At 43.4% G+C, this 21,877-nt stretch overlaps 1 protein-coding gene across 3 annotated transcripts in view; it reads right to left on the reverse strand.

Moving 5' to 3' along the window:
• The window catches only part of MACC1 (MET transcriptional regulator MACC1), a 53,909-nt gene that overhangs the window by 24,695 nt on the left and 7,337 nt on the right, over window positions 1–21,877 (reverse strand). The window contains exons 2-3 of one of the 3 annotated variants that reach the window (XM_050938607.1): window positions 3,622–3,757; window positions 1,882–1,994 (exon numbers count right to left, since the gene is read on the reverse strand). In XM_050938607.1, the coding sequence (XP_050794564.1) occupies window positions 1,882–1,994; window positions 3,622–3,623 (115 nt within the window). In that variant the 5' untranslated portion in view covers window positions 3,624–3,757. Of the gene's footprint in view, window positions 1–1,869; window positions 1,995–3,621; window positions 3,758–21,877 lie in introns of all 3 variants that reach the window. The other 2 variants (XM_050938606.1, XM_050938608.1) reach the window with 2 other exon arrangements.

The raw sequence follows: 21,877 nt of genomic DNA on the forward strand, positions 1-21,877 counted from the left end.
TGTAAGTCATGTAGGGTCAGTTTATACCTTCATATTGCTTTTAAGGTTTTAAACATAACCAACAGAGTGTCAATAATGTATTAGTATTTAGATTAGGATTAAAGAAGAAATATTAACAAAAAAGCGCCAATAAATTAGTCCTTATAATAGGGCCTGATATTGCAAGATGTGGAGTATCTGCAGCATGCTGCTGAGCACCGGCAATTCCCAGTACTATTAATGGGAGCTGAGGATGCTGAGTTCCATCAAGAGCAGATCCTTAGACTGTTTATTCTAATGAATTTTGTCCACTAGGAAAGGCCATTGGCATTTTTTGCTAAGTGGCTTGCTGTGTGCAGAAATACAGTGGCTGACGCTTACATCTTGGAAACTACCACATACACATTGTAGAAAAGATCATCCAACATTCAGGATTCCCTTTCTTCCTACACCTTAGACTGCACCTTAGAAATGCTATTGTTAATTTCATTTGGTTTCAGTCTCAGACGAATTTGTTGATGTTTTCACTGTAACAGTTCATAACTCTCACCAGTATAGATTCAAGTACTCATTTTAAATTTGGAATCAACTAAAGAGTGAATTTTTCATTTGATTATTTGTTTAGTGAAAAGAAGTAAAAAGGAGAAAAACTTTATTTCCTATATAGACAATATTTAAATACCCTTTTAGATTGAAATATGTATTGTAAGCAATAAAATCTATTTTACTACATTAATTTGTTATGGATGTGGGGGGACCCTTTTGTGTAGAGCTCATATAAAACCAAAATCCAAATGTGCATGATGACAGCGTATGCTGACTAAAGACTCCATTGCACAAGATGCTAATCGCTCCCTGCAAGGAACTGGCTGAGTGATTTCAACTCCCTTTGCCTTATACAGGTTTTCTGCATGCAGAGAATAATATAAATAACAGCAGTGAAAGGGATTCTTCCTCCTTCCCATACACAGGCTGCCAGTAAAGCTCCTTTATGTTTATTTAAAAACCAATGAAATCAGCAGCTCAGCCTGGTTTTATTTATCTCTTTCAGCACACCCATGCCCCATCCTTAATGTTGTCCCTCCCTATAGGTTACTGTTTCATCCCTAAGGTTACTGTAATTCTTGCAAGTTGAGCAGTCATTATGCCAGTTTCACTCAGCATAGGAGAGGAGTGGGATAAGGTGATATGGAGCTGATTACAGCTTCCTGATCCTCAGGATGAGCTCTGACCCTAGTGGCACGGCCGGCACTTCCATTTAGGAGACCTAGGCAGTCGCCTAGGGTGCCAGGATTTGGGGGAGGGCGGCAATTCGGCGGCGGGGGGTCCTTCTGTGCTCTGGGTTGGCAGAGGCAATTCTGCAGTGGGTCCTTCACTCACTCCGGGACCCGCAGCCGAAGTGCCCCGAAGACCGGGAGCGCAGAAGGACCCCCCTGCTGCAGAATGGCCGCCAACAACCGGGAGCCTGGAAGGACCCTCGACTAGGGTGCCAAAAACCCTGGCGCCACTCCTGCCTAGTGGTACTTACAGCTGCTGCTGGACAAATATCAAAATGGCACCACTGATGTAAGATCCTTAATAGATCCTATACTTCCTTTCTCTCTTCCCTGACATGCCCCCTGTAATGCTGGCAGTAATGCAGACCTAGATCTGGTACAATAATACCCAGCAGAGTTCCCCTATACCAAGGCATTGGAATTAGAATATGGCCCATTACGTTGCCTGAGTAGCGCAAAGGAAACATAATACAAAAAAGAAGCTGTCCTATTGTATTTAAGGCAACATATTTATGAGCAGAGTAGTTCTTGCTTGGATATTGATTCCAATGGGAGTTTTGCTTGAGTAGAGACTTGCAGGTGCATTGGCCCTTTGTAATGAATATTAACAGACCTGGCAACTCACAGCTTGTTGAAGGTTTCCTCTTGTCCAAGTCAATCACAGTTCCCTCGGATCTACTCCGTGCTATCTCTCTAGTGAGAGAGGAAGCTGTTCTGCTAGCAGACATTTTTTTCCTCCTAGGAAATAATAGGGTATGTTAGTGAGTGTACAATTTGAGAAAGGGGAAGCTACTGAAGAATTCTTGAGCGCCAATCCTACAGTGTGACACGTGTGGGCAGACCCTGAGGTTTCCTCTTGGGTGCAGGGATCTTCCTACGTGCATCACATTGCAGGATTGGCGCCTCAATATGTAAATTAAAAATAAAAACACTATATTAAAGCTCCAATCCAGTAAAGCAGTTAGGTCCCATAGGTCTTGTGTGTGCTTTGTTGAATTGGGGCTGATTGCCACACAAAAAAAATCCAATAACTTCAATTTCCTGTGTCTCTAAGGAAAAATATTTTAAAAATAAGCCTTTTATTGTTTGCATAACCATCCCAATCCCTCTTTGGAGATAGGGTTGAATAGAAAAATATTAAAAATGAAAATCCACATCTATCCATTCCCCTGCCAGTTTCAGATAACCAACTTCCACCTGCTTGTGCTCAGCTGTTCTTTTTATGCATTTCTTTGGAGTGGACATCAGATCAGATTCTCCTCTTGCCTGGTTCAGTCAGGAAAAGGCAGGACAGGGCTGCCTGGGAGTAACAGACCAACAGGGGAGAACTGCCATTGACCAGGAGACTCTAGGAAGGAAAAGGCAGATGTGCAGCAAGAGGGGTTTGCTTTACTGGCTGATTTCCCCAAGCCAGAGAACCAAGGCTGGAAGGCTGAAGGCTAGAGAGCAGCAGAGGGAGTTGCCTGCTGACATATCTGACCTGGAGAGTGGAAGTAGAGGGACAGAGAGGGTTGTGAAGGCAGGGGAGCATCAGAAAGGCTTACCTGCTGATGTCTCCATGCTGGAGAGGTGAAGCCAGAGAGTTGGAGAGGGCTAATGGACCACAGGAGTGAGGGATGTTACCCCAGCAGAGAGGCTGTGGGTGTACATGTGTGGGGAGAGCGGGAATGCACTCCAGCGGGAAGGGCTGGGGTGGCTGTCCTGGCAGAAGGACAGCAGAGGACTGTCCTACTGCCAGGTGTGGCAGAAGACACCAGAGTGTGGCATGTGGAGCACGGAGGGAACTAGATGTCCTAGGATTTTGAGGACAACATGCACAGCAGGTGATAAATGGACTATACTTTGGGGACATGTGTTATGGAATATTTGTAATAAGCCAGACCAGAAAAAGTATTACTGAGGCAAGAGAACCTGGCACAGAGTTACTGGGAAGTCAAAAGGAGGGAAGCTGAGGCAGACACGCCTGCTCTGCCACAGCCTGCCACAGGAGGGTGCTCTGGGTGGGGCCACTCTGACAACTCCATTATAGTCAATGGACATATCTTGACCTAATACCAGTATAAGTGAGACAAGATTCAGGTACCTCCTCTTCTTTACACTGGTTGTGATAGCTCCACTCCTTCTCTGATGCCATCTGAGTGCTCAGTATTAGCAATCTGCCGTGGCAGGCCAAAGTAACCAGATAAACTTTACCCAGATGAATGAGGCAAGCAAGATATGCATTAAGGAGCTAATCCCACCGCTCTTCTGCAGCCAGGGGATTCAGCTCTCTGGGGAGTCAGTCCCCTGCTGCATTGTGTGTGCACATCGGCTTCTTGTGGTTTTGAGAGCTGGGGAGTGGGGGTTGGGGAGGAATAAGTAGTACATGTAGTGCCCCAAGGACTAGAGAGGAGAGCTGTAAGATGTAGTGTTTCCTGGTTGCTGGAGTTGCAGAAGCTTGCTACATCTTTAAAAGGAACAGCAAATGCAGTCCTGTCGATATTTGCCATGAGGTGGGGGAACTAGAAATATGAAGGAGAATCTCAGCTTTCATTTAAATCAGTGTAAGTTCTATCCCTTTTCCTTCTGGAGAGAAGCCTGGAGATGTAAACACAGTGCTACAGCTGGAAAAAAAATAGCATCTGGGCTCCACAGCAGCAATAGGAGGCTGGGGGGAAATTAACAACCCCCCCACAGATACACCATCTATACTAGAGACTCATTTTACATAGAAAGTCTGTATCTCCAAGGATCACCTTGCTAACCTTCCCCAAATCCTTCAGCTGGTTGTGTGTGTAGTGGGATGATGATGATGGTGATGGACATGAGCCAGTTAAGTTTATGGCAGTGGCAAGAATTGTTCTCCGGGCCTATCTCAAAATACTAAAGCCAGTTCTGCTTTGGGGACTGATGAACTATAGGCTGCCCCCCTATGCAGGAGCAAGAGTGACAGCTAAACAGCTCTTCTTCCACTACTCCTCCACATCTGCACAGACAAGATGTGTTGTGTTTGCTTTTTGCTGTAGCTACTAGAAAGTGGGAGCCTTGCATGTCTGGGTGTTTGGCTATGAAACTGCAAGTAACATATCAATAAAAAGTGAAGCTAGAGGAGATATTGGCACGGCCTTGACTCAGTTTACACTTCATTTCATGATGCAACATCCTATGGTAAAATACAGATTGCTTTATCACAAGCTCAGAGCATTATTTTTGTTTTTAACCAGCAGTTATCACAAGCTGTAGGTAACAATCTGTTCCCACGCTGACATCTGCAAAGGCAATGAAGCATTGCTGATGTTCAGGTTTGCCTGTCATCTGAACAACAGCCCCACTGTCAGTGGGCTGGATAGACTTTCAGATTCCCCTGCCTTATCTGAAATCAAAACTACAAGACACATTTGGGGCCTGACTTGTCTCCATTTTAACTTGTCATCCACTGATGTATCTCCATTGACTTCAATGGATCTATTCCTGATTTACACTGCTATGTGATGAGCATCGGGCTCTTAGTCTATAAAAGGGGTTAGATCTGCTTATCTGTTGTTAGCTCTATTATATCTATTTGAGATTAGGGCACTGGCTACATTAACATAAGAATCAACAGAAGTAACTGTACTGCCTGACTACAGTTGATATGAATATTCGGTGCTGTTAAGAAAGGACTGCGGAAGGAAGGATTAAACTAGTCTGAGGTCTGCCAAAAACTCTGTTCTAGATTTAGGGGCTACTGACAGTGTTAAATCTCTTTCTCAAATCATCAGGGCTATGAACAAATGCTTTATAACCCAGGAGTCTTAGCTTTCCAAAGTTATAAAGCATTTATTTCTAGTCCTGAGAGGCTGCTGAAATACTGAACCTTAAACTCTCAGTTCTCAATACATGCTTTTTAAAATTTTTTGCCTCTCTCCTTCACCTGAATTCCAGCATGAGTTTCGTTAGTGTCTTCTATATCAAGAATTGCTCAGACCAGAAATCTTAAACATTGAGCTTGTAATCCCAACTTTCGGAAGGTATAAAATGTTAATCCCCAACTCTAGCAGTTAATGAGAGCTGCTATTAAAATCTTGCCAGAATTGAAGTGCAAACTAAAAGCCATCTTCTAATCTGAATGCTGTGATTTCAAGGTCTGATATACCAGGACCTGCCAATGCTAGAAACCCTTTGGACAATAGAAAAGCTTCCAGAGGTGAGAGAGATTTATCAATGTGTATTAATTTTTGTTGTTCAATATCTGTGCCCCAAAATGTTCTAATGACATAAAATACTTTAAATTTATAATTTTGTTAGCTTCACTAAGGGGCCAGATTGTCAATATCTCACACGCATGAGTAAGTATTCATGAGCACTTCTTGAATAAGGACTTCACAAGCTAACCCAAAATAAGCAGCACAGAAAAAATACAAGCAACTACAGACAGTGCAATGTTTAGGAGTATTAGCATATTTATCCATTCATTTACAAATGCAAATATAAATTGGTCTAAATGCACTTGGTCTATCGTAGAGAAATAAAAATCAGTATTAAACATTTCAGCCTTAGCTGTGAGTTACTTAGCTCTAAGTTGCCAGACGTGCTGAAGTCCAAATACAAGTTTAAGAGCCAAATAAATGAAGACAAAGACACAACATCACAAATCAGACAGATGCACAGTGGCTAATTGCTGTAAATTCCACACATCCTAAAACAAAAGCCTGGGAAGATGATGCACAGTGGGAGTATGTTGACATCATGGATCTGACAATAGTATCACATACAGACTGTTTATAATGCTAGTAAAAACTGCAAATGGAACAAGCCATTCCCTAAAGATTCCCTTTGGGATCTTCTTAAAATATCCATGTGATGCCTTTATTACTCACGACTAGACTAGTATGAAGACTGTAAAACAGGCACTCAGAAGGAAAGAGACTCCTTTCAAAAGTAAGGAGCTATACCAAGCTCTGTATAAAGAGCTCACTGCGATAATGCACTGAGACAGTTTTGTGATTTAAGCATGTTATTGGTCATCAGCAGGGTGGTGAGGCGAGAGAGAGAGATGAGACAGTGCAGGAATGAATGCTGACTGAGGGAGCCAAAGGAGAGAGAAACATACCGGGCTGGAGTAGAGGTAGCAGGAGGGGAAGGGGCTGACATCCCGCTGGATAGAATAGGTCATGTGTAGCAAGCAATGGGAGCTAAGCATTTCACTGTCGATACAAAGTGAAACATAAAGAGACAAACATTTAATGGTGCACAGAACTATTTGTGTTGGTACATGGTGTGTACTGAGCAGGAACTGAAATGTGGAGATTGGAGTGAGATTAACCATGCAAGTGATTGGTGAGAGAACCTGAGAGATAGCCAGGGAAAATGGTTTTGTACTGTATGAAGGCAAAAGACACATTGGTAGGTGATACACTTTTAGCTCTAACAGTAAGGTATCACCAGACTCATAAGAGACTTGAATAAGGAGCTGGCAGGGCTTCCAAAATTCTTACTATAGTAACAGCTGAGGGAAGAAAAAATGCATTAAAAGGAAGAGAGAATATTCCCAAAGTAAAAAGTTCATGAAATTCTAGAGAACTCAGAAAGAGGTAGCTTGTTCAGCACATGGTGTTTTGTAAGATGTTCTGCTTCTACAAATCTTTGAATCCTTTTAAACTAAATGGTGAGTTCTTCAGAATTATTGCTACCAAAGACAACATGTCCTGCCAGGGTTAAAATACTGGTGATAAAGGAAAAATAGCTCCCTCCTCCCCCACCCCAATCACTGACTCTGCATCTAAAACTATACAGAGTACATTCACTTGAGAGGCCCCATAGTGTACTTGAGAGTCACAATCAGTATCTTAAAAATCGACATTCTAGAACAGCAAGTTACTAGAATCCTGCCTTTTATTCAAACTTAACTCTGTTTGGCCTTCTTTCAAAAGCAGATTGCATCACAGCAACACTTTCTTGTAGTAACTCTTTTCAGAACATTACACTATGTATCAGCATGTTGCTCCATCTCGCCACCATTCTAAAAGATCCATGACCTTTTTAATAGGGGGAAGGTCTGGGCATGTGCAGAGACATGACAAGCATTACAGAGACAGGGCTGACTCACTTCAGTCATCACCTAGTGGTGAATGAAGACCTGGCTATCAAACCTCCTTGATAAGCTTCTAATTACTTCTGGGAATGACAGTGCTCATGGGCAGCCCCAGGCATTAGGTCTATCCACTGAGATGTAAATATAATGGCTTCAGACTGGCTATATATACTGTGTATTGATTTCTTTTAATGCTTAACTTCTATTATATATGGAAGAGAAGAAATCCAAAGAGTACTCTACTGGTCTTGGGAGTGAACATGCTTCTTCAGCAGCTATGGGATTGCTTGACAGCACAGGTCTGTCTTCACAAATCAAGCACAGGTCCAAACTAAACATTGGTTGCAATAATGACAGGTTTCAGAGTAGCAGCCGTGTTAGTCTGTATCAGCAAAAAGAACAGGGGTACTCCTGTTCTTTTTCGTTGCAATAATGTGTCACTTCTATTGTTCCAGGCTAGCGATACCAGGGAACACATTAACTCACATGGAATCCAACTAGTTGCTGTGCACATACTGTTAAGATTTTAATTTATTAGCCCTTTCACTACTTAACTAAATCATAACACTACATCTAACACCATCACAGACAAACAGCAAACAAAACTGTTCAGTGAGAGAGGTGAAGACTATACCATCCACTTCCCCAGCCTGGTGCACTGGACAAAGTTTAGGCTTTTGGTATTAGGGAGATACTGCCTCTTTACATTTGCTCTCCATTTTGAGCAGAGGAAGAGGTGACTCTGAATGTGAGAGTATGGTGTTATTTGAATTCCACATTTCCCCATACCATCAATCCTACACAGCACCTACAGCCACTGCTCCCTACCTCAATAGCTGCCACCACATCCAGCAATGGAAAAGCATATTAGTTTGATGTTCCTATATTAACTATTTCACAGATGGCTATCTGAAGTTGAGATTTCTGATGGTAATGTATTGCCTTATTGGGAATAATGGGGCAATTCACACTTCTATCAGAGCTTGCATTTTAGGCTTTCAGCAGACTCAGGCAAATACCTCTGCATCAGTTCCACTGCTTAGCATTTAGAAGAATGTCTTCCTAAACTTAGGGGCTAGAGACTTAATTTATGCTAAATGAAAGCTTGGATTCTGGAACACAGCTATGCAGCAACCTAAAAAAAAGTGTGGTTAATTGTCAATATTGCTGGGGGAGAGGGGCTTGGATAAAATGTTGAGGTGCACTTTTTTCTCAATCATGTAAAAAATAACCTACATTGACATTCACATTGCATAGCAGTGTGAGTGAAGAACTGTATCCTTGCTATTTAGAGCCAATTAACAGGTAAATTAAAGCGGCTGGAATAGTCGTGTTTGCTTTTTTTTAATTAGCAGAACAGCAAACACCACAAGTTCATCATTGATTCTCCTAGAATGCCATTTACTGAACATCACCAAAACAGCCTGAAATTGTTGAAAATAGACACGAACCAAGGTATGACTCTCCTTGGCTTGTATGTGAGCCTTCCTCATAAGTTTCAACGGGAGGCATAACAAGCCTCACTGTGTTTTAGATGGGTAGATGAGTCTTCTTCTCTTAGTGAGAATTGTCTCCCTTTCCCATAACCAAACCAAGCAAACTCCTACCCACCAAGATCCCATTCCTACAAGGAATGTTAGCCTTTGGATTCGGGGAAAGCCCAGAGACGTGATTCTGTGGGTCACTCCCTAACATTTAAGATTCATTTTACATAAGAGGGGGTGCTGTGACACTGTAGTAAAGTGTTCAGATACTGTTGTGGCATGCTGTAGACCAATGTAAAGAGACAGACCTCTGCCGCCTTGTACAAGAGAAGTGGAATCCTGGTGCTTGTCCTAAGGTCCCTGAACATGAAAAACAAATGTATCCACAGGATAATTCTCCAAACAAGCTGGAGGAATGGAGGCTGCGAGGATCTCAGCCAATGGTGGGTTTCATTGAATTCTAGTCAATGTCAGCAATTGTGTGGAAGTGTTAACTGCTTGGCACAGTTACCCCTGTGAGGCAGGTAAGTATTGTTCCCATTTTAATGATGGGGAAACATAGGTAGAAAGGTTAAATAAATAGACTAAAGCCACAAAGGAAGTCAGGATTAGCGTGCAGGAGTCCCTTCCTATGTTACTCACTTAGTCCACTAAACCACACTGATTCTCACAACTGTAAGCTGTACCCTGAGGCCATATTAGCTGTACAGGAGAGAGGTTAGTTCACCTGCAAGCAACCAGGGGATAGGGAGCCTGAGGCAGCCCTAGTGCCATCAGCTCAGCTTGGACAGTACCACCTTTCCCAACTGTGAACTGATCTGCACTCTTCCCAGAAAGAGACTCATGCTGGTGCCAAAGGCAAGCCCTGGATGGCTCTCAGTGGACCTCCATAAACTGTGGTCTTAAAAGAAAAAATAGTGACACAGTATCAGGAGTAGTGACTGACGTCCTCAAAGCTAACTTTTCAAAGAAAAGAGCTAGAGGCTTTTTAAAAAAAACTGAATGATGAGATTATCCTTTATATTTATAGGTCCCCAAAATTAAGAGGGAAGCTATGACGATGGGCTTCCTGTATCCCACAGGCTGGATTTTGGCAGGAGAAACTATACAATTCCCTACCACTCATCAGTTCATCTGGTGTGATTTACAAAAGCCCCCAAAGGGTAAGAGTATTATATTTTCCAAACAAAGACGAACTTGGGTTGAGCAGTAAGCTACTCCTTCACTGGGGATTGACGTTTATGCACGCCGCTGAGCTGCATAGTCATAAACATAATTACCTTTGTAATTTAACTGCTCATATCAGACCAAAAAGTCTTGACTATTTCAGCATTAAAACATTCCTGCCAGCCCATCGATGCACGAATAGCAATCATCTTAAAGAATTACACTTCCCCTGTGTCATTGCCAGGACAGCATTTGGAGTGGCGGAGAAGGTGACATGGAATTCACTTCTATACATAGGGCACTGCTTCCATCACACACTGCCCATCTCAGGCAATTTTAATTTAAAACACTAAAGATAATATAACTTAGTGCACTTTTAGAGCTGGGTTTTAACCCTTGCATTACTACTATGATTTGTATACGTCTTTATTAAAGTTGGATGCATTGCACACTTGTGCAGCATGCTGTGCTAGCATACAGCTGCCACAGCCAAGGGTTGGGCCTAACATGCAGTAGTTTTCATGATGGAACATAGCCTTGAGCTTTCCAGCATGGTGGATACCAGACATGCCACTGAACTGACATGTCAGCTGTCATGTAAAGAGATGGTAGCCTGATGTAGGAAGATATTGCAGCTATGTACACCTGACACACATAGACATGTAATGCAGTGTAAATCCTGGAGCAAATCCACCCTGGTGCAATGCCATGTGGTTAGGAATGTGATAGGTCTCAACCATGCTTTTTTCACCTGATTGTGCACTGGTGGCATCCCAGGCTTGCTAAAGGGAGGGACAGAACAGGCAGTCAGGGTAGTTGGCATGGTTGGGCTGCTCCTCCAGTGTGATTGCTCAGGAAAGAACAGCAGGACTCACATCTAGGTGTCTGTGAATTCCTTCTGTCCCGTGTGCCTCTGTACCAGATGAGGAATATTTCCCAGGAAGAAAGAGGACCAGTGAACTCTGGGGATGTGTAGTGCCCTGTACCTCAGTCTGATGTTGGTCTTCTACTCAAATGCAGAGTTAAATCAGTGGCTGGGACACAAGGATTAGGTCTGGCAGCTCTGAGGCTGTGTCAGTCAGGCTCCCAAGAGGCTGTCACTGAATAAACAAGCCAAGACAAAATCACAGTTGAATGTGGGGAGGAAGAAAAATGTGCCCCAGCCAAGCACTCCTTCAGTCTCTTCTGGAAAATCTGATGGACTGTGGGGAGGTGATATTTGAGAGGGCACATTTGTGGGAAGGAAGAACACCCAACATGCGATCACATGTCATCAGTCGAAAAATCATCTTCGACAGGAGTGTAGTCCCCTTAAATATGGAAGGGGAATTCAAGCTTTTGGCACATAGAATCCTCTGGCCCTCACCTGATGTCAGTTTAAAATGATGATGCCCCTAACTGTAGAAGAAAACAATGTGGTATATAATTCCCGGATGCAGCCATGTGATATGTGTCACACTAATAGTACCCTGAGTGCTTGATAGACTCAGGGGAGAAGTCACAGTGCACGTTATTGTATGTGACTGACAGTGATAGTATTTTCCGGGAAAGAAAATGCCTTTTTGTGTGTGTAGATCTGTTTCAGCTGAAGACCTTGTTTAATAGTCCTCTTATCATTGATATTTTGAAAGTACAGACTCTGCACAGTATCAAAATGAGAACTCATCCCCGTGACACTTTTGGGAGTAAAACTGTACAAATCAAGCATTTTGTTTATTCCTCTGAATGTCAATTATACTGATGCCTGATGCTTGGTTGTGGCTCTTCTCTGATAATGAGACTTGTCTTCTTTTGGAAGATCTGCCTACATGTTGTTAATAAAAGGACTGATCGGTTATCCAGGTGTTTTGCTACTAGAAAAATTAAACTTCATAAGTTAAAAGCTATTATTTTTGACACACTTTTCTGAAAATGCAGTTGGGGAGGACAGGAATAAAAAAATGGAATTCTTAGTGGCAAAGCTAGGTGAGGAGGGAAAGCAAATGCAACTATCCATGTTATTTTTCTATGAACCAAAATCAGAGCCATCATTATGTAGCAGTGTTTTCTTCATGTAGCAATTATACAAGCTTTAGACAAGCAATGATCTGCTTCTCTCTGTCATACAGGATTCATGTTAAATGGCCAATCTGTCTCTTAATGAAAAACATGTGAAATCTCTGAATCCTGCTTTTAACTACTTACTTCCAGAAGCACCGCTCACAACTTTGGTCTGTTCCTACTAAATTAAGGTGACAACTGGCTCTCTGCTTCTCATTAAAACACTGCTTTTTAGCGCTCATTCACAGGAATAGGAATTACATTAGATCAGACCAGCGAGCCACCCAGTCACAGTGTTCTATCTCTCATCACAGCTAGTACCGAATATTTCAGCGGAAAGACAAAAAATCCTGCTATGCCAATTAGGGACACACCTGCCCAAACGGGAAGTTTCTCCTTAAGCCTGTCTTTTAGTGGTAGTTTTATATCCTGAGATACAAAGGGCTCATAGCCCTTATTATATTTTTAAAACATCCTCCCTAATCTAATTGTGGATGTTCTCATTCTCCATATGAGAATCTCCAGTCCTGTTTTGAATCTTACCAAGACCTTGGCCTCAATGGTATCTAGCAGTAAGGAGTTCCAGGGGGGTGAATTGTTTTGGTTTTCAAAAAATATATAGTACAATATTTAATGTTGTTGCCTTCCTGTTTCATTGACTGACCTCTTGTTCAAAATGATGAAGAGAGGGAATTGGCAGGACCTGACTTATCTTCTCCATACCATTCATCATTCTGTACAGTTCTTCATGTCCCATCTTATCTAATCATATGCAGCAGTTATGAAGGGGCTATAATGAGAGAGCATTAAATGGGAGCAGCAATGAAGGGATACTCTTGGCACTACATCCGCAATTTTCCTCTTCCATCACATCCCTGTGCTCTACCTACCCTCATTCCCCCCATGTTCCTGCACCCCAATGTCCTCACGAAGTGTGTGTGTGTGCGGGGGGAGTTATATGTGCACTCCAGTGAAATCACTTAGCACTGAGCCCCAGTGTCACCCCTTCCTCTGGATGATGTTTCACATCAAAGCTAGCAGTGCCGGTATGACAAGCCTCCTGTGGTTCATATGATGAGGTGCTTGGGGAAGCTGTCTGCATGGCAGGTCTGGCTCTGTAGCACCGAAAACAGTTTGAGTGACATGCCTTCCCCCTCTTCAAGCCATTGTTATGCCCCTGATTTTACCCGTGATTGGCCCAGTCCTTCCTGAGCACCCCCACTCCCACCCCATGCAGAGATCACTCTATTCCTAACAACCCTGGCCACCCACATGCTCCTACACGTCCATACTGATGTCCTAACCCCATTCTTCCCCTGCTTCCCTGCTGCCAAATCTTCCTCCCTGGGCTCTCTTGAGCCCCTCTAGTGAGTTCTGGAGGCTATAGGAGAACAGAAGTAGCTGACAGAGCAGCAGTTGTTCAGCTGTGACACCTGCTGGCAACCACTGCGTGCAGCAGCAGATCCCTGTCTGAACAAGGAAGCTCCACCTCCCTCCCCCTTCCCAGTTTCTTTCTGTGTCACGGACCTGGCAGGAAGTTCTGGTTCTCTTTTTCCCCAGCCAATTCATGTGTAGCCGGCTTTGGAGAAGTAAGGAACAGCCGGGCCTCCAGGGTCCTTGTAACCCCCTTTCTTCCTTCCTTTTTTCATACACAGTGAAAGTAAGAGCAATTGCATGCTGGAGGGGAGGTATACTATGACAGAAGAAGCAGACAGAACCAGTGAAGTGGCTGAGTGAGATGGATTGCACTCATTCATTTCACCCGCATATTAAAAAAATAATAATAATAGAAGGAATATTGTGGTGGCAGCAAAATAGCCTCCTTTTGTGTATAAAATGAGTCAGTTCAATTGGGATGAAGTGAGTTCCCAATGAATCATCTGGCTGACCATCCCCACACTCCTACAACTGACATGGTGCATAGAGATGTGACTTCACTGGACAGGAGTTTGAGAAGTTTGGGGTGGGCCAAAAACGTTAGTAAACTCCCCCCCAAACTGCTGTGTGAATCAGCATTTCAAATAACAGGTCAGACTTGATGATCCCTTCTGGCCTTTGACTCTGTGAATAACCGTGCAGTGAATTCTCAGGAGCCAGGTTCAGCATGCTGTGGTTTATAACTCTTGATTCAAAATATGTGAGCGGTTTTCTGCTTCCTTCAGTCTTTGTCAGAAAGCTGTACTATTTTTCATCATGACTGAAATTACTGCCTCCCAAGCAGAAGATGAGGGCTGCAGATCAGTAACTCTTAAGCGTAGTCATTGGATTTTTAGTATCTGTTCTCCAGCTTTTTATCAACTCTAGACAGTCCTGCACTATATCAAGACATTGGCACAGTATATCCATCTTCACAGGTAGAGCAGTCTCCTGAAAACCAGGAACCAAAATTGCTGGTGCCTTATCCTTCAAGAAGTTCAGGGCCTCTTGCAGGAAGTAGGCATTGAAGGTGCTTAGTACCTTGCAGGATTAGGTCTTTGAAGAGGATGCAGCACCTTGGATGGACTAGTTTATTTGTTACACCATAGAAGTACCAGTGTAGCACATCCCGAAGTATCCCAAAACACCCAGCACGGAAACACAGTCACCTCTAGGGTGAAATGCAGCAGCCACTTATGCTCAGTATAATTGTTTTTTGGTTTGGGGTGGGGATTAACCTTGTTGGGAAGAGCTGGTTGGGAACTCAAATTTCTGTTCTGTGGGAGATTCCAACAGTTGAGGTGTTGGTGGGAAGTGAGGGTGGAGGCAATTGCTCCCAGTTAGAATGAAAAGCTAAAATTTTGAAATATCCCAAGAAACAAACCTTCTGAACATTTTTTTATTTGGAACCATTGAAATGTTTCATTTCAGTTTGTTTAAACCTATATATTAAATATTATATAGATATTAAATATAACATATACAATTAATAAAATTAATATTTTGATATCAAATGAATCTAAACAACATCAGAACAAAACGGTAGTTTTCAACCAAAAATTGTTCCACTGAAAATGTTTCCGAACAACTTTAGTGTCAGGAGTCCTCTGTTGTATCCCTGACTTTGCCACAGACTGTGTGTGTAAAAAGGGTTGGCTGCCTCTCATATACACACCCTCTTGTGGCCAATGGTGGTTCTTCAACACACTGCCTCAGTTTCCTCTCTTGGTTTATTAAAAAAAAAGCACACAGAAAGCTTTCACAACTCCAAGAACAGCCCTTCTTGGGATCTGATTTTATTAAAACAAAGTTCCAAAACAAAGAGAGCGTCTTCCATAAACAGACATAAACTGGGCACAGACACTCCTTCCCTAGGTACTGTCTCCTCCTGCTCTCTGAGCAGCTGGAGAAGATGCAAGGCCTGCTCTGCCTTCTTCCCAAACGGAAAACAAACAACTTTCAGCTGCATCTTCCCCATCACAATTCCCTTTCTTGGTGACCGCTGCAGGAGACTCTCCCTGCAGCTTCATTCAGCAGTTCCACCCCTTTTGACTATCTACTGGCATCTGCTTTTCTATCCCCTCAGAGGCCTGGTTTAGTCACATGACTTCCCATCACATGACTTGCTTCTTTCTCTCCAGTTCACCTGGGGAGGTAAATCAGCTGCATCACAGAAGAGGTAACTTATCTCCCTTTGGAAGGGCCAGACACCCTGTAACAGTTCATTATCATGGACAAGTCACTTACAACGGGCATGTCTTTACTACCTTGCAGGGGAGCTATGAAGCTAAACTGATGGATATTTGTAAATCACAAGATCCTCCAGTGGATGGAGGATAGAAAAGCCATTACTATATAACAGAACACACAAACATTACATAACTCTTTAAGATGAGTAGTGAAGAAGAATACAATCACAATGAAATCTTAAGCGGAATGTAATTATTCCAGCTGAAGGCTAGGCAGGACTCTTACTCTGGAAGCATCATGGGTTTTCTTTGGAGGTCTCTCATCCAAGTATTGACCAGGCCTGACCTAGATTAAAGTGTTAAAGCTATTAAGATCACATGTCTATAGACCATATAGATGCTTCAATACAGTGAAAGAAACTTAGCTCTGCCCATAAAAGGTTGAGGATGTAATGTTCTGAGTTATAACTTGATTTAATATTTTATGTCACCATGTTATAACTAGGCCACTGGCTTCAGAAATATGGAGCATTAGTAAGCAAGTCATCCGTGACACCATGTCAAATTATCTTTGTCCTTATTTAGTGGAAACACACAAGCCAACTATTAATGCTTTCAGATAATCTAGGCTAGAAATATCTTTGGGAAGTTATTTTACATTGCAATTATTCATACTTATACACACAGTATCTTGCCAAAAAGATTAACTGTAGAATTTGTTTAAACATGAAAATGCAGAATTAGATACGAGGTCAGATTCTGTTCTGTCACAGTGGTGCAAATTCACATTAACTCCATTGACGTTAGTGGAGACTCACCAGTAAGTAAATGAGAGCAGAACTTGTCTCTGTTTCTTTCAGTATTCAGTATGCTGAATCAACCCTGTCCATGCAGACAGATTACTTTTTTATCTCAATGGTATTTAGAGATCAGTACAAAATCTCTAAGGCTTAAATTCTACCCTATGCCTGAATTACCTCCACAGGGGGAAAAAATTGAGAGTTTTCATGGATTCTGAGGCCAGAAGCAGGGCCGGCTCCAGGCCACAACGCGCCAAGCGCGTGCTTGGGGCGGCATGCCGCGGGGTGCGCTCTGCTGGTTGCCAGGAGGGCGGCAAGCGGCTCCGGTGGACCTCCCGCAGGTGTGCCTGTGGAGGGTCCGCTTGTCCCACGTCTCCGGTGGAGCATCCGCAGCCACATCTGCGGGAGATCCACCGGAGCCGCGGGACCGGTGAGCGGCAGAGCCCCCCCGGGGCGTGCCGCTGTGCTTGGGGTGGCAAAATGGCTAGAGCCGGCCCTGGCCAGAAGGCACTGCTGTGATCATCTAGTCTGACCTCCTGCAGAACACAGGCCATAGCATAGAACTTCCCCAAAATAATTCCCAGAGCAGATCTTCCAGATAAAACATCCAATCTTGATTTTAAAATTGTCAGCGATGGAGAATCCACCACGACCCTTCATAAATTGTTCCAGTGGTTAATTATGCTAACTGTTAAAAATTTACACTCATTTCCAGTCTGAATTTTTCTAGATTCAAATTCCAGCCATTGGATTGTGTTATACCTTTGTCTACTAGAATGAAGAGGCTGTTATTAAATATTTGTTCCCCATCTAGATACTTACAGACTGTGATAAAGTCAGCCCTTAACCTTCTCTTTGTTAAACCTAATAGATTGAGATATTTAAGTCTATCACTGGCAGGCATATTTTCTAATCCTTCAATCATTCTCATGACTCACCCCTGAACTCTCTCCAATTTATCCACATACTCAGTTTCCTCCAAATCATGGGAGGGACATGATTTGCCCAATGAATTGGCAAAAGATTCAGTCTTCTAAGCCTAGTGATGTTCTAAGATCTGCATGAATCTTGAGAAACTGAGGAACTTCAGAGCCTTCGGCATGGATCCTCCCCACTCTGCACTGCTTCCCAGCTGCCTTACTTGCCTGGCTCATTGAAGGCCCTACTAGCTGTTGCCTCTGACCCATCCCTCATGATGAGGGTTCACACATTAGAGGAGACACCACAATGTGGAGGGGAATAGAGTCAGGCCTGTAATGGGGGACAATGCTGTAGAGAAAAATATTCCTGCAGTCCAGACCTCTCCAACCCTTGGTTCACCCCCTCTTAACCACAAATCCTTAACTCCATAGATGGGGATTTGCAAAGGTGTTCCTATGGGCTGAGCGAAAATGTCAAGCATGATATGAAGTTTGGCATTTCCTCCTCCCACTTTCACCCTGCTCCCTCTGATGCACCCAATTTTGTCCCTTCCACTCTTGAAAATGGAGAGACTCATTGGGCCCTAAAGCAGAAACTTGGATAAAGTGACATTTTCTTTGTTTTCTTATCCAACCAACAAAATACCAGCATCAGTCTGGATTCAAATTTGTTTAAAGGCCTTCAAAGCTTGGATTGAGATCCCTTCCCCAAAGCTCCAGGGGTTTCAGACCCAGGGTTCCAATTCAGGTGTGTCTCCGATATCATCTGGTGTAATATTCCTTCTACTAATTTCTTAATTCATACTAATGCATCAAAATTCACATTACTGAGATCTGAGAGAAAAATCAAAGGACAATTGCCTATATAATAATGGGATTAAATACTCAACCGTATTAACTCCTGTTCCATCAGCAGGACTGAATTCAACACTATGATTTTATTGATAGATTTTTAAATCTAAACAAAAACCTAATAATCTTCATCTTTCCTCTAGTAGAACTCAGGCCCTAGAATTTCACCCACTAATTCCTCAATCAAAGTTGAACGAAAGCATACCATGTAGAAAGACATCCATTCTTCATCTGTAGACTTTAAGCGATTTTATTTTTTATTTGTATTGAGGTATTGTCCACAAAACCCAATCAGGATATTTTGTTATGTATTTGTATTGCAAGTGTCTCAAATGAAAGAGGAACCCCACAGTGTTTAGTGCTGTACAAAAACACAATGAGAGACAGCCCATGACCCAAAGAGCTAACAATCTAAATAGATAAAGAGTGGGAGAAAGGGATTATTATCCCTATTTTACAGATGAGAAACTGAGGCACAGATTAATAGCCTCATTTCAAAAGGGCTCTGTTCTCATTTAGGCACCTGTCACAGGCTGGCTGGCCCTTAAAGGGTCAGCCTGTGATAGATAAACTACTGCCCACCTCCATACATTCCCAAAGCTAATCCTGACTGGCTGGAGATCAGCTGGCTGAACTTAATTATTAGATGCAGCTGGGGAAAAGAAGGGGCTTGTCTCATAAAGAGCTGGGTGAGCTCAGTGGGAGAGAAGAGAAGAGGTGGGACATGGTCTGTCTTTGGAAGCAGGCTGAGATGAAGCAAGGAGAAAAAAGCAGGTAGGTTACTTCCAGGATGAGCTGGGAGCCTGACTGGAGGCAGGAAGCCTGGGGAGTAGCAGTGTGGCTGAAGCCCTGAGTGAGCAGAGAAGTGTGCCAGGCCCTGGACAGTCGGGTTGTTTGAGGCTTAGGCACCTGGGACTAGGCATGGAGAAAATTCTAGCAGTCAAGGCATGCTTGTGAGGAAGAGGCTTAGCCCAGCTAGGCTGAAGATTCAGTTGTTTTGAGTATTTCTGTTGGACTTTGATAACGGACTCCATGGCTCTGAAAGGGGCAGGACTTTATAATGTGGTCTATCTGGCAGGCAGAACACTCCTATACCTGGAGTGGGCTGAATGACAGTAGGGGGAACAGGGGCAAAACTTGCTGCAGTGCCCCATCGAGCCAGTAGGGGGTGTGTTGGGTAGTCATTTTGCTACAGTCCCTAAACTGAGAAGAAGAGAAGTGGATGCTGAGCACCATAAAAATCTGACCCCAAATGACATGTTCAAGACCACTCAAGAAATCTGTGGCTGAGCTAATAATGGAGCACAGCTCTCTTGAGTCCAAGTCCAGTACTTTAACCCCAAGAACAACATTCCTACCAGGATCAGGGCCTCATTGAGTCCTGTACAAACATATACAAATGGTACATCTACATAGTTCTGAGCTACTAATAGTTAATTGTGTGGGGTACACTCAGCTGATCTTGACAGATTTGCCTGCCTAGAGAGAAAGGCGTAACACTATTTAGCACCTTCTCCTAACCCGTCACCCCCAAGTCCTACCAATGTGCTGTGGAAGAAAATTCCTTTTCATCCATGCAGATTGCAGACTCACTGGGGCCAGGACTGTGTCTTAGGGTGTACCTACATGGCAACTAACAGATGTAATTCCCAGCTCTGGGAGATGTACATGCCCCAACTTTACTTGAGCTAGCCTGCTAATAATAGCACTGTGCCTACTGGTGTGGGAGGTGTCTTGGACTAGCTGTCCCACTACAGTCCTGCCTCACACCCAGGGTACACATTCAGATGGCTAGCTTAAGCTGCCACCTTCACTGCCATGGGCACAATGCTACGTTTAGTATTGTGCAGGCAATTACTTGCAGGCAATGCTACGTCTACCAAAGCAGGCAATTACTTGCAGGCTAAACTAAACTTAAGTCTATTGCATCAGCTGGAAACTCAAAACAATATTGTTTTGTAATAGAACCAGCCTTTTGCTACATCAAAAACTCCCCCTGCCTTAGCACAGGCTTTGCCAAAAAATGAATAGAAGCAAACACACGTGCACTTGACTAATGGATCAACGAAAATGCTACTTCCCATGCGGTTATCACTGGGAAACTTATTTTTTAAAATGACTTCATTTTTTTAAAACCTGGAAGTGCCTTCCAAATTCTCATACGATTCATGTCTAGGTGAGCTGTTACGTATTACATCCCATGGAGAATATTATCCAGAGTATTTGTACTATCACTCATAATACTGCTAATCAATCTTTTAGAAATTCAAAATATTTTCAGTGCAAGTTAGCAAACAAAATCCAATTTGTAAAGCACTTTGAGTATTACTGATTAAAAATACAATAAGATGGACAGTTTTTAAAAGCAAACCTACAATCATGTTGCTTTGTATCATACATATCTATTGTATGGCATCTAAATTCTGCAGTGTTTGGCACTCTGTAAGAAGATAGCCAGTGCTACATGAATAGAGCAGGACTCAATAGATACAGTATGTGCTTGAAAACATTAGCTGGAGCTTGGGGAAGGGAATTGGAGTGACAAATCAATCAAGATGGTGGAGCTGTGCATTTATGCATTTGCTTGAATAAAGAATTCAGCTTAAACCTGCTGGTTGCTTGTTTGCGTCAGGCAAAATGCAGCATACAGAAAAGAAACTTGTACTAAAGAGAATTCCTTGTGGCTTGTAAAAGTGTATTTGATACTGGATATGGAACTTCCCTATCAGAGAGGTTGGTTCAGCCATAAATTGGTTATCATTCTGTGGGTCTCAAAACTCCCTTTGAAATAAAGGATTGATTTTTAAGGTGTGGCCAGTGGAATCTAAATATGATTCAAAAGTTTACGCTTTAAGAAAAGAGTGCCTCCCATTGGCATGCAAATTGAATACTGAGTTTAGCATTCCCTAGTACCCACAGGGCTGTGGCTTCACTGGAAATGGTAGTCACTACATAGGGGAACTCCAGGGAATAGATTTACAGAGGAAATGCCTTATCCCCTTCCAGGTTAGCTAGGCTCTTTGCCTGAATTTAGCCAGCAGCCATACCAGAGCTCATTTAAAGGTGCGGGCAACCCTCAACTGCCCAAAAGAAACTGGAAACACCCTCAACGAAAGCATAATTGTCCCATTGCCAGAGTCCTGAGTGGTGTGGCCTCATCCAGAAGAGGCGTGATTTAAAGGCCTTGGGGTACCAGCTGTGGCCGGGAGACCCAGGGCCTTTAAATCAACCAGGGTCGCCCAGCTGCAGAGGTGGCTGGGAGCCCCCCGGGGCTCAGAGGCAAATTAAAGGGCCTGGGGTTCTGGCCGCCAGGGGGAACCCCGAGGTTTGTGGGCTGGGGCAGGGATTTAAAGGGCCCAGAGCTCCTGCCGCTGAGGGAAGCCAGGAGCCCTTTAAATCCTGGCCCCAGCCCAGCTGCCAGAGCCGTGGCTGGGATTCAAAGAGCTCTGAGCTGCCCGCAGCTGCGGGGAGCTCTGAGCCCTTTAAATCCCAGCTGCAGCAGGAATTCAAAGGGCTCTGGGGCTCTGAGCCCTTTAAATCTCAGCCGTGGCCAGGATTTAAAGGGCTTAGGGCTGCTCACAGCTGCAGGCAGCCCAGAGCCCTTTCAATCCCCGCCATGGAAGTCAATGCGGTCCAGCACGGCGTACTGGCTCTTGCCGGTACGCCGGACCGACCAGCTTACTTTCACCTCTGACTGTATG

The sequence above is a fragment of the Gopherus flavomarginatus genome, chromosome 2 (genome assembly GCF_025201925.1).
Source record: "Gopherus flavomarginatus isolate rGopFla2 chromosome 2, rGopFla2.mat.asm, whole genome shotgun sequence".
Taxonomy (NCBI): domain Eukaryota; kingdom Metazoa; phylum Chordata; order Testudines; family Testudinidae; genus Gopherus; species Gopherus flavomarginatus.